Below are 13,631 nucleotides of genomic sequence, written 5' to 3'. Positions count from 1 at the left end.
AGTAACTATTGTTATCTCGGGTCATTACTACTTCAATATTTGGAAGATCAGGAACCAATTTCCTGGAAATAGTGAGGCTATATTTTCAGATGTGTTTTGTTGTCTTTTCCCTTCTGATACCTAATAAGCCATGATAAGCCCTAATCATCTGTGAGAGAGAGAAAGGTTGGGTTTGGAGGAACCTACTGATGACCTGATACAGATTGATTCCATGGCTGTGTGCAGTCTTCCTTCTTTTTAAGTCATTTGTTTTGAGTGACCTTAAAACTCACCCACGATTCACCTTCCTGTCACTAAAGAAGAGTTTGTTGGTACCACAGTGTCCTTTTGAAGTTTCTCTTCTGAAAAACTACTCATGTTATTTTTTCCCCAGATTCCTTAGTTCTTTTTCCACAGACTGTGAATTCCCAACCACATTTAGCGCTCTTCCAGCTCTGGGAAAAGAATAGCTGTCTGATTTTCTCCAAGCGTAATGTCTCTATTTGTTGAAGTGGTTTGTTATATTTCTGTGGTTTGGATGCTGAAATGATGGATTTAAGACGTTAGTGAAATATCCAGTTACCCTGCATGTATAGCTTGAAGGACAGCGGCACAGCTGTGAAATGGGATTCATTTTGGTGAGATAATATGTTGGGAACGGTCATCTCCTGCATGAGGCACTTCAGTCATTTCTTTGTCTTCTGTCATTGGTGAGGAGATGAGTAATTAATGTCAAATCTATACGATAAATGAAATTGTTAGCCCTATGGAAACCCCAATTAAAACCTAGATTGATTAGTTTTACACAGGTTGTAACCTTGTGTGTGTTAGCTGTAGTTGAATCTAGAAGCTGTTTAAATCTGACAGACATTCAGGAGTGTTTTCATTTTAAAAAAAAAAAAAAAAAACAGTAATAATTTAATTCACTAAAATAAGCTTATTATAATAATATTTTATTATTATTATTATTATTATTATTATTATAGTTCAAAATTATTTTTATCCTTAAAATAATATTAATTAATGTATTATTATTATTATTATTATTATTGTTACTATTATTAAATTTCATATTCAATTTATTCTTTGGTACAAAAGATTTTAGGATTTTAGAATGTGGGTTATAATATGAATATATGATACAAGTATAAAATGTTTTTGTTTAGCTTGTGTGTGTGTGTGTGTATTTTTGTTTCTATGGAATACAAGAGAAGCGCATCTGCGTTCAGATGACTGTTGCTCCAGTCACTGGAGTCATATTGTGAACCGTTATTAAATGCGCTTCACCCTCTCCTGTTCGACTGCAGTGGAGCTCACTTAGACACACACACACACACACACACACACACACACACACACACACACACACACACACACACACACACACACACACACACACACGCCATTACATCATCCAGCTGCAGAAGTGAGAACCTCATTTGCCCTACCGACTCTCAGACCCTGAGGGAAGAGTGTGGGCTCTCTTCCTCACACACTCATGCATGCAAACAGATACCGAGATACGGAAGAGAACCTAAACCCTGGCCTTCTCAGGTGCTCAGCAGGGTTTAGAGAAAACCGTACTGTTACCCTTCTGTCCGACAGCACTGTGTGTAATTCTCCCAGCCTCCACGTTGAACTATAACTGACAATTCTGTTCAGTTTATCCTAACTGTTCACTCCTGGAGAACACAGCTTAAAATTGCCTTGTCCTGTCTTAAACATTATTTAAACAATTGTTATTTTCTATGTTATGTATTGATACATATGTTAACTTATTTATATGTAAATTATAAATAATAAATTACTTAATGTTTTTATAGAAAATAATTTAATATCATGTTATATTGTAATATATAATATTACAACTATAACTATATATAATCCTGTATGACTCTCGCAGAGTGCAAATGAAGAGGTTTAGCAGAGCGTCTGAGCTGCTGTATTCCATACAATGAAAGTTTATTGGGACTAGGGACTTAAATGCATCACTAAAGTGGTCCACATGACTCATGCTTTGTGTTTTATTACTTTTGAAGCCATATGATAGATTAGAGTTAGGGGTGTGCTTGAAGCGTGAAACAAATAACGCGTTCTAAAGAGCCACTAAAAGTTGGTTGCTTGCTAGCGGTAGCCTGTTGCATTACAGTACATGAAAGTTCACTTACCACATACACAGAGTATGGAGAAATGTCTGATAGGATGATGGCGAATGATTTGCCGATCCTGAGCGTAACATCGTGATGTCTGTCAGCGTCCATCGGCCCAACCCTAATGTCTGTAATGCTTTACTATCAATATTGTGCCATACATGATTCTTCCAGCATTTGTCCTGCTCTGAAATAGATACTTGTCGATTATGAACTAATACTGTATTATTTCTTAAGTTATTTACATGATTTCTTTCAGCTAATGCAGGCAAGAAATGAGAGGAAAAAGGTAAATTATGTAATCCGAGCAAGGTTATGTTTTCGTGATTATGAGTCTAGGCGCTATGAGAGACCAAAGTCAGTCTGCTGGCTATGCATGACTAACTCAACTTTGGCACAAACTCGCAAAACCTAGTCAACTCAAACCTGTGAATCATAAAAACAAATGAACAGAAGTGATGCTTCATCCAGGTTGCTGCTGATCTCATGCAAAGTGCTTGAACGAGATCCAGCGCTCGAGGCAGTATCTGCTCACAAAGAAGAACAAACGATGATGTTTCTGGATTGAGAATGTGAAATTGATATTCATGGGCCTTAAATGCACCAGATGCAAACTCAAATTTCCCATTTGAGCACTATAGCACAGTATGCTAACCGCTAGACCAAGGCTCTAATGATGATATGCTTGCATGGATTCTAAATTCTGTTCTGTCGTTTTGTTTTTCAGGATTTCGTAGGAATGAAGAAATGAAGGCAATGGAAGTTTTGCCCATTCTAAAGGAAAAAGTGGCCTTCTTGTCAGGTGTGTTGATTTTTAATGCTATTGTTGCTAAAACTATGTCTTTTATGTGTCTAGTGGTCATATTTTGTTATGTGCTTTTGTCATTTGTATTAGTTTTTGTTTTAAATATTTCTATGCTTCGATTTATAACTATTTTAGTTTTAGCAGTTTTAGTGCTTAAATTTAAATACTTATTTTATTTCAGTTAATTGCCAAAACAACATTTCTAAATTATATTTAAGTTTTTAGTTGTTGCAGGTTTATGTCAGTTATAACAACCCTTGATCACAATCACAGGACCACGTGTGTTTTTGACCCAAAATAACTTTTACTGAATATTACTGTAACTTCCCTAAATATTTTTAGTTGGTGTGTCATTGTGGCCTGACAGAGGCCATAATTTGATTTAGACTGTAAAAAGCTCTCCTTCTCTCTTGCCATCTGAGCTTCTGTTTGGCTCTTTTAGTCGTACGACTAATAGACTAGCACTAAAATGACTCAGAAACAAAGGCTACGTCTCCATAGGGATGAGTAACTGTCACACACATGCCCCGTGATACAACAACAAGCACAATCAACAGGCATGAGAGTGTGCTTAAAATATAAAGAACCGGGCAGAGGAACTGAATCTGCAGACCCAAATGTGAACACCCAGCGATTTCTGCATAAGCATGCAATTATATGCTTTTTATTTATTTATATTTCTTAACGTCAGAGGATAAGATGGATTATCCTATTACAAATACACTCTATTAGTGAGATTCAGCACATTCGCTGGAGAAAATCCTCATGGATATCCCAGCTGCTCAGTGAGTTTGTTGTGCTGGAGTTGAGGCCTTTGGGCTTAGTAACACAACCTGTATGAACTGGAGCCTTGAGGGGAGGATCAGTGGGAGCAACACATTGATTACTTATTTCTCAATGCTAATGAACTGGGCTTTGGTTTATGACTATGACCTAGCTGATTAAAGAAATTGCTATTGGTTCAAGTTGAATTGTGATGTATTTGTGCAGGTCTACATTATCTTCACTGTTGGTCCACAGTTGTTGTATTTTTAAAGACATATTTCACCTAAAAATTTAAATTTGGGGTGAAATAATAATTTCCATGTGATCGAAAGTCCAATGTTGTTTTGGAACTCATTGACTTTCATTATATGGTCAAAAACTATTTTCACAGAAGAAAAAAAATAAATGATGCGAGCATGAGTTAAATGATGACAGTATTTAATAGAAATTAAATTTATTAGAAAAACAAATCTAGGGAAGCTAGTCAGCTAGTTGGTTGTTGGGTGACTACTTGACCACCCTGCCCAACTGATCTTGACTCGTTTGGATAAAACTAAATTGTACATAAATGTACAGATTTCTAAACTTAAATTTAGATTTATTCAGTCCATTTTCCTTAGCGCACTTATAAACTGACCGTTTTCCCCTGACACTAAAAAGTTCTTTCAGAGACACTTATTTCAAGTGTCTAACCACTTGAAAAGTGAACAGCAGCTGAGTCATTCAGAGAGATTTACAGTCATGATATCAAATCATGTAACAGGGTCTCATCTTGAATTATCTCACAGTTACTGTGCAGTCTGTGCTGTCATTCAGTATTCTCTAAAGAAAGACACTGCGCTGAAAAACATTGACTCGATTTAACGGTAACAAGATTATTTCAATAATGACTGACTGCCTGATACCGTCAACAACAGGTTTTGAATCAGACTCTTCAGTCCAGCAATGTGCTGCTTTTTAGAGCTCCAGTGTTTTTCATTCATAATCCTTTTTTTGTTGTTTTTTTGTAGACTATAGGCTTTAGTCAGAGTAGAAGTAATTTGGCATGAAAACAAGGCTGGACAACATATTGAATGGACTGTACATCCTGCCCTTTTCGATTAGTTTGTGCCATATGCTGTTTTGTATGCCGCCAACTCTGAGTATAGCCTGATAAAGACATTAAATACCAAATTACCCAAGTGACAGGTAAATGTGCACCAAAATACACAGTATTTGAAGTTGGGATTATGGGATATAAGAGGCATTTTAAAGCCTATTTCAGTTTTTATTAGCTGATTAAATATCTTTCCCTTTCTGTTGACCCTCTTCATCACTCCTGCATTGTTATTTCTCCAGGGGGCAGGGACAAGCGCGGCGGTCCAGTTTTAACATTCCCATCACGAACCAACCATGACCGAATACGACACGAGGATCTCCGCAGACTCATCGCCTACCTCGCCGGCATCCCTAGGTACTGACACACTCACTCGCTTCTCAGCTAGAACGAGCTCTGCCCACCAGGAGCACATGAACTCCTTCAGTATGTTTTAAAAAACAACCCAGGATGCACCTGCTGGGCATTGTTGACTGCTTTTCTTTCACTATCTGTTCAGACTCATTCCTTTAAAAAGAACAAAGCAACTGGATTGAATCTGGCAAATTGAGCAGTGGATGATGGATGCCAACTGTCCTGCTGCTTACCGCAGTGTTGTTTTCTTTTCCTCATAGTTGGGCGCATTGATCTGTAATTGACCTGTGAACTAGGGATACTGTGTCTCTTCATATGTGATCTTTAGTTGTGCTTATAAAAATCGAATGAGGCAAGCCAAGCCTGCACTTCAGCTCTATTCCTCTTAACAGCTCTGCAGAGCAGTCGTGCTCTATAAACATGTTTGTTTACGGAGCCTTTAGAATAAAATGCTAGCTATGAAATTATACATGGCAAGATATAAGAATCCAAAAATGTTCAAAATGTAATTTCCACCACAAAACGAATGATGAAAGTGACATAACGATTAACAAAAATGACAAGCATGTGATATTAGCAGGCAGATAATAAAGTTGTTAAGGAAACACCCATATAGCATTTTGCTTCCGTTTTACCCCTTTCTCTTCTCAGAATGGATTTTATATCTGAGAGCAGCATGACTGGATGGTTTATCATCATATTTGTCATATTTAATAAAACATATTCCTTTATACTTTTAACAGGAGGGAGGGGAATAGAAAGCGAGAGATTTAGATATGAGAGAAACACAAAAGGGGGCGCGATGGGAAGAGTGGTTGGTGGGAAAGGCAGCGTGGGCACGATCAAGAACCTGCCACAGTTCAGCCACTGCCAACAGCTCTTCCTCCTCCTCATCATCCTCACTCATAAACTCTGTCCCCTGCACCCACACAGTCACACCAGAGAAAGAGAGAGATCTACTGTTACAAAGCAAATCCCCTAGAGATAAAAAAAGAGAAACACACAGAAAGATGGGAAGAGATGTATCATGATAAAGAGAGGGAGAGCAGGAGCAGTCATCTTTAGAGATGGAGAGCAGGAGAGTGTGCAGGAAAAAAATGGGAGGGCGAGTGAACCAGTGAGCAAGACAGAAAGAGAGAGAGAGAGAGAGAGAGGAAAATGAAAACGGTGTCGCAGTCGCACAAGGCTGTGAGTTCGTCTACAGCTCGTCATTACCGACAGCTCCTCGATCAGACACTTTCTGAGGTAAAATCGGACAGGCAGATGTTTGACTGACAGCTGTGTGAGACGCGCTCTGGATTTCAGAGTAACGGACTGATGCAGTCGGTCAGCAGCGCAGCTTATGTCTTTTAAGACAGGTAGAACGCTGACAGATTGGATATTGAAGGCCTTCAGCTCTCTGAAAGCAGTTCATTTGATAGAAATTTGCAGCTGTTCTCAATGGGTAAGCTCTGCCATGCATCTCTCCCTTTGCTCTCTGCTGTATGTGCATTGATTTTTTTTTTCTTTTTTGATAAGGGAAATAATTTTTTCCCCTTTATTTTTAGTTCCTCCAGTTGCATTCGTGCAGCGGTTGCTTTTGTTTCTTAGCTAGGAGGATGCTCCATAGATTATGTAATGCAAAAAGGGTTAAAGCTCATATTTTGTGCTCTATCTCTCTCTCTTTTTTTTTCTGTCATCCAGCGAGGATGTGTGCAAACATGGCTTCACGGTCATCGTGGACATGCGTGGCTCCAAATGGGATTCCATCAAGCCTCTGCTGAAGATCCTGCAGGAATCGTTTCCCTGCTGCATCCACGTCGCCCTCATCATCAAACCAGACAACTTCTGGCAAAAACAGAGGACCAACTTCGGCAGCTCCAAGTTTGAGTTTGAGGTACGGTCACCTTTCAATCTCTTACTTGTAGGGTTGTGTTGCTGGAGGCAGATGTTGACGTCGTTAGAGCTTTTCTGTCCATCACTGCATATTCACTTTTTTTTCTTAATGTTTTGATTATTGCATGCTATAATTAGATAGTTCTGTTAACCCGGTTGATGAGTTTTAGCAGTGTTAAAATAAATGCTTTTGGTTGTCATTATGATATTAATTTGGAAATAATTAAAGGCATTTCAGTGTTTGTAGATTACTAATATTTTAGATTATTCCTGCAATCCTCAGAAATGTCATGTGAAATGCTTTCTCTGCTGCATTTTTTCGTCTTATTAATTAATAATCTGCGGGTTTGTCTGTGACATCTGATCTGTGTTGGTGTGAGCATGTGAAGGCAGCTCTGGTTGTGTGGGAGTGTGTGGGTGTTGATGTTCTGTCTGTGTGTGTGTGTGTGGGTTGACTAGATGAATGTAAATGTGGATGCAGTAGAAATGCTTTTTCGGTATATTTTCTGCATTTGTTATATATTGAGCTGTCCCGATTGCAAGGTGTTGGTGCAACTTTTTTTGTGAGTGAGTGGAAAGCTTTTTTTTTTATCATGCTTGTTTTTATTTGAGTGCAGCGGTGTTTGTTTTTATTGGAGGAGAGGCTTTTGTGTGTGCATGCATTCAATTTGACAGTGAAAGAGCACATGTGGAAAAAAAAAATGTCGCTCATGTCACAGCTGCAGAAATTTCCAGTGGAGGAGAATAATGTTTTAGATCAAATGATAATTAGTTTCTCTAGCCACTATGAATAAAACATGATTACGCAAATATGTGATAAAGACCAATCGGGAACTGGTATGTTACAGTGACATCGTCACTGACAGTTACGCGTCATGTCGGAATCACCGTAATTAAAAAAAAAAAAAAAAACCTCTGAGATTCTGCTCGGAGCTTCACGTCACATCCTCGGACTTGTTTCTATGGCAATGTTCATAGCACCAAAAAGATCAATGTGCGGCTGTGATGTAAATGACAGTAAATTCTTCACTACATCAGTTCTGCTCTATTTTCTCATGTGAAATATTGAAGAAGAAAAAAAGGGCACCAGGTAATAGTGTTTGTAACAGTATATAAAACAGAAATATGAAGAAACAAAGAAACTACCTTTAACTAATGAAGCTGCTGCCATTTAGGACAACACGAGAGTCAAATGGGAAAAATCGAAGCTTTCCAGTACAAGGAATTAGATTTTTTTTTTATGTAATATGAATTTAAAAAAAATGATTCACTCTGACAATGATTTATTCCAGTTCATGTTGCTAGATCGCCTGTTGGTATTAATTGGCTGCTAGGGGTGGGCGCTATACCGGAATGAAAGTGACTACCGGAATTATGTTGTTTAGTGATATAGATTTTGCTATACTGTGGATACCGTTATATATTCATGAATTTAAATTTTGCATTTTTATAGTTTTGTTCAATTTGGTATGCTTTGCAAATTTTAACACTCATTATGATACAGAGTCGAAGCTGAATGTTTTTGTCTTCTGTGTGCAATGGTGTACAACACAGGCATTAGTAATCAAACACACAGAGCATCGTAACAGACCAAATTAATAGAGCACAAATCACCTACTTCAGTGGTTCACAAACTGAGGGATAGTGTACAGCAGGGGTAGGCAACGTCGGTCCTGTAGTGCTGTGGCCTGCAGAGTTTAGCTCCAACCCTGAAAAAAAAAAACCTCACTTGTCTGTAGACTTAGTAATCCTGAAGACCTTGATTAGCTTGTTCAGGTGTGTTTGATTAGGGTTAGAGCTAAACTCTGCAGGACAGCAGCACTCCAGGACCCAATTTGCGTACCCCTGGTGTACAGTCAACAGCAGGGCTGGGAAGGTTCCTTTTAAAATGTATTTCACTACAGATTACAAATACAAGCTTTAAAAAGTAATCAGCAATGTATTTCGTTAGATTACTTAGGTTTAGTAACACACCAAACATATCATAAAAGTAGCCAAAACAACTGGCACAGTTCTCCAAGTTATCAATAGATTTGTTTAATGAATGGACCAAACTTTAAGTGATTACTTCGCTGATAATCCTCTCTATGGAGGAGCGATCGGCACAAAAGAATCGTTGATTCTAAATTGATGTGGCTCGTTTCCAAAGGGACTGCGGACGCAAGTAACTTAATGTCGTTATAGTTCAATGTAATTTAATCAAAAGAATCATCTGTTCACGAATCGGATCATGAACTTACATTACCGCACCAAAGATAATCTATTCTTGAACATTTCGAATGAATAAAGACTTCAAGTTCATCTGTTAAGCACACAAAGCTATCGTTTGACTTTATAAACGTTTATTTCCTGAATGATTCCATTAAAATTCAGAGTAATCACTTTGACAATCTAAAATACTTTTCGGATGTAACTGTAATTTGATTACCACCTATAGTAAAATGACTATAGAATACCCAAGACATGTCACTCATATAGTTTTGAATGGGAAAAAATGCAACGCTCAATCACAGGAAGCCCCGCCTTCTGAATGAAAGAGCCAATCACTAATCGGTAAAGTCATCATGTCTCTGCACCTGCCGTTAGATTTCCTTTGATCACAGGAATTCAGTAGCCTATATGTTTAAACATTCAAATAGATCATTTAAATTGACAATATTTCACAATATTACAGTTTAATGTATTTTTAATAAATTAATGTAGCCTTGGTGAGCATAAGAGAGTTTCCGAAAAAAAATGCCCTCACTTTTTCTAGTTATATAAGGTTAAAATATTTTGCCTCCTATTGGTAGTTGCCGCATCACTTTATTGCTCATTTGCATAAAGGTCAGCGTTTCTCAGCTTTGTTGAGTTGTTGAGTAAGTGACTCACCAGCATCAATAGCGATTGTTGTCCATAAAAATCATTAACTCTCATTGAAAATGAATAATTTCCAGGTACTTTATCACTGCCTGTGTGAACTCCTTGTAAAGTCAGTGGAAATTTTCAGACTTCAGTCTAAAATGCCTTAAATAATAAAAGTTTAGTAAAGTGTTGTTGTAATTAACTAAAGCTAAACCTATTAAAATCATTAAGTTAAATATATAAATATAAGATGCAATATATCATGTTGCCTCTGCAACGAACCGAAATAAAATAAGCTTAAGATTAATTGACAAGACATCATTTAACAAAACGGAAGTGTAAACTTAAAATCTTAATTTATTAAACATATTAATAAATACTATAGTATAAATTAATATAATTTAATAATTAATATAATCGATAATATTAACCCCTTAACTGTCACCCCCCTTTTTTTAAAATAGGCATTAAAGTGCACTATCCAAACTTAAATTGTTGTATTTTATGAACACTTTGGAATATAGACCTATGTATCTCTTTTTAAAGAAGAAAATTAGCAGATTTTGGCAAAAGTGGAATTTTTTCAAAAAATGAAAGTATCAAAAAGTTATAGAAGTTTAAATGTACTGTAAATAAAAAGCGCTATATTAATTTTATTTTATTTTATTTATTATAAATATTTTACATAACAGGTTTTACTCTAAAATTGGTATAAAATTAATGCCTTGTGTCTAAATAAGTTATGTTCCAAATTTGAAGCTGATATGAAAAAAATTGAGGTTCCTGTGAGATTTTATTTAGGGCGTCATACCACAAATAGCCACTGGGAGCCATCAAAACTCCTTTGAATTTTGTTTAATGATTTTTTCCCTAGATTTCTCTGTCAATTTTACTTCAATGCTCAAAATAACCACCAAATATGGAATCCTGAGACTCAGACCTTTCCAATGATATGTTTGTTGCCAAGATTATAAAAAGTTTTGATTCTAAAAGACCGTAATGCATTTTGTAATATGACACTAGACACTGCCCACTAAGGGGGAGGAGACCGCCATAAGATTTTAAAGTACCATTTCCATGGTAAGGCAATGTCCGATTTCAAAATGGTTTTTCACAGGATGAATCTTGGGCTTCTAAGCTTTCGAATGATATATAATTTATGATGATTACTAAAAGATTTTATAGAGAAAAAGGACAACAAAAAAAAGAGTGCCAAGCGTCCCACAGGTGGGACGGTGACAGTTAAGGGGTTAAATAACATTGTATCAGAAAGGCTCAGAGGAAGTGAGATTTACTTTGGCCAATCACAGGTCAGCATGCTCTTGTCAGTCACATACTGTATACTGTATTCTTCAGTTTGCCCTATTTGGCCACTTTTCTTCCCTCACAATACTGTGATATTGTGCATGAATTGCAATGGGAGGATCAGAAGCACTCCCTACCATCTGGTGGTCCATTTAAGTCCAAACAAGTGTTGAGCACAACACATGATGAAATGTTTCTGGTGGGCAGGGTCAAGGAATTTGTCATAGGAACGGCTGCAAGCTCTCATCTCGCCCACTGCTCATGACATGCCACATTTCTCATAATTACTGAACAACAAAATATGAGCAGAAGGCAAAAAAAGCAAATGCAGTCCATAAATCACATTCTTCTCATTGCAGTTAATGGACTAATGGGCAGCGTGCTCATGTTGATGTGTGTCTGTGAAAGGCTGCAGATGCCTGTATGACAGCGGGACTTGAATCGATTAATAGGTTTAGACTGCATTTACCTTGAATTCACAAAAGAGGCGCACACCTCCACTCTCTCCTCTTTCACGGCTTTGATGAAGCCCACTCGTGCACATTTGTTTTCTTTTTTCTGTCCTCCCATCTATTCATTTGTAGAAAGAACAACACACTATTTTTTAGTTCTCTTGGAGCACACAAACAAAATGTGATCAAGAAAGAAATGAATGGAAGAGTGGACATTTTGAAACACACTTAAAGAAACGCACTTAAAGCTCATTTCAGTTTTTTTTTTTCAATTACTGCTCATATCAGTATTGTTAACTAAAGTTTCAATCAAATCGGATCTGAAAATATTGCCAAAATAGAATGTTTAAATTGAAGTACTAATATTACTAAAATAAAGAAAAAACAAATAAAATGACAAAAGCACATGGAAAATGACTCGAACTTAAACTAAAATTAAAACCGTAAAAGCTAAAATATTAATAAATGATAGCTTTACAAAATACAAAAATAACATTCACTAAGTTTCTCAAGCCTATTTCTGTGCCAGTTTTCCCAACCAGGTATGAAGTGAAAAAGTGACATGCCATAAAAGCTACCTCTTCCATGTTTATTCCAGTTTTTTTACTAACCAGTCGTGAGCCACGAATGAACATCATGGGAGTAAATGTTATGGTTTAACTCATTCTGTGTAATTTCTGTCTAATGATCAAATCCATGCATCTATTTTCATGAAAAATGTCTCTTTTAACGTAGGCCTATATATCAAAAAGCTAAAATAATTAACTAATATCTATCACACAACTGAATGTAGTAATGAAACTGTCATTTATAGACTTGAGGCACTTGATAAACTGCTGTTTTAAAAGAAACAAAGATACTAAAATGTGTAATAGTTGTTTAAATGTGTAAAAATGTAAACAGGGCAGTCATATTATAAAATATTTTTCATTAATCAATGCTAATACTGTAAGTTTCACTTTTAGCATGAATTTGTCGCTATACACTTGACGCATGCTTGGAGCATAGCGAAAGCCAGAGTTGATTATTTTAACGATTTTACCAATTTGGTATGCATACATTTACAGTTGTATACAGATTACCCGAGGCTCTTTCCTGCTTCAGGTAGTTCAGAGCTGGTATGTGTTACTGTGGTGCTGGTGGTGATGATATCGCCCTTTCTGACGCCCTCAGGCTTCATGCTGGGAGTCTGTCTGTCTCTAGGTAGTTTGGACCTCAGGCGGTCCCTGAGTGCCTGTATGAAATTAGATTTATGCCCCCAGTTAAAAATAGCAGTCCCACCTTGCTGGTCATTAACTGAGCCTGGAATTGACATAGGATTTAGGGCATTCAGAGTCATATTGTGCATTCTAGTACTGTGCATATTGATTAATTTTCATATTCCACCCACATCCTTTCTCTCTAACCTGTCCTGTTCTGGTTCCTTCCATTCCTCCATCACACCCACAGACCACCATGGTTTCCCTGGAGGGCTTATCTAAGGTGGTGGACCCATCCCAGTTGACGCCCGACTTCGAGGGCAGCCTGGACTACAACCACGAAGAGTGGATTGAGATCCGTGTTGCCTTCGAAGACTTCACAGGCAACGCTCGGCACCTGCTCGCCCGTTTGGAGGAGATGCAAGAAACGGTCACACGAAAAGACTTCCCGCAGGACTTAGAGGGAGCCCGGCGCATGATAGAGGAGCATGCAGCCCTGAAGAAGAGGGTGATGAAGGCTCCTGTGGAGGAGGTGGACAGTGAGGGCCAGAGGCTGCTGCAAAGGATTCAAAGCAGCGAGAGCTACGCTAACCGAACTCTGCCAGTCCCGCCAGGGCAGAGGGAAGGGCAGGGACAACCCAACGCAGACACCCAGGGCCTGGTGCCCCGTATTTCATCCCTACTGGAAAAACTCCACAGCACCAGACAGAACCTGCATCAGGCCTGGCACGTCCGCAAGCTGCAGTTGGACCAGTGCTTCCAACTCAGGCTTTTCGAGCAGGATGCTGAAAAGGTGAGATCCACACA

The 13,631-nt window shown here is 37.8% G+C and overlaps 1 protein-coding gene across 9 annotated transcripts in view; it reads left to right on the top strand.

Annotated features, from left to right (window-relative positions):
- The window catches only part of trioa (trio Rho guanine nucleotide exchange factor a), a 95,421-nt gene that overhangs the window by 40,504 nt on the left and 41,286 nt on the right, over positions 1-13,631 (top strand). For 8 of the 9 annotated variants that reach the window (XM_042745967.1, XM_042745962.1, XM_042745960.1 and 5 more), the window contains 4 exons: positions 2,857-2,931; positions 5,038-5,152; positions 6,833-7,025; positions 13,075-13,617. In XM_042745967.1, coding sequence (XP_042601901.1) covers positions 2,857-2,931; positions 5,038-5,152; positions 6,833-7,025; positions 13,075-13,617 — 926 coding nt within the window. Of the gene's footprint in view, positions 1-2,856; positions 2,932-5,037; positions 5,153-5,932; positions 6,594-6,832; positions 7,026-13,074; positions 13,618-13,631 lie in introns of those variants that run through there. The other variant, XM_042745965.1, reaches the window with a different exon arrangement.

The sequence above is a fragment of the Cyprinus carpio genome, chromosome B19 (genome assembly GCF_018340385.1).
Source record: "Cyprinus carpio isolate SPL01 chromosome B19, ASM1834038v1, whole genome shotgun sequence".
Lineage (NCBI taxonomy): Eukaryota > Metazoa > Chordata > Actinopteri > Cypriniformes > Cyprinidae > Cyprinus > Cyprinus carpio.
This window is presented reverse-complemented; position numbering and strand designations above follow the sequence as displayed.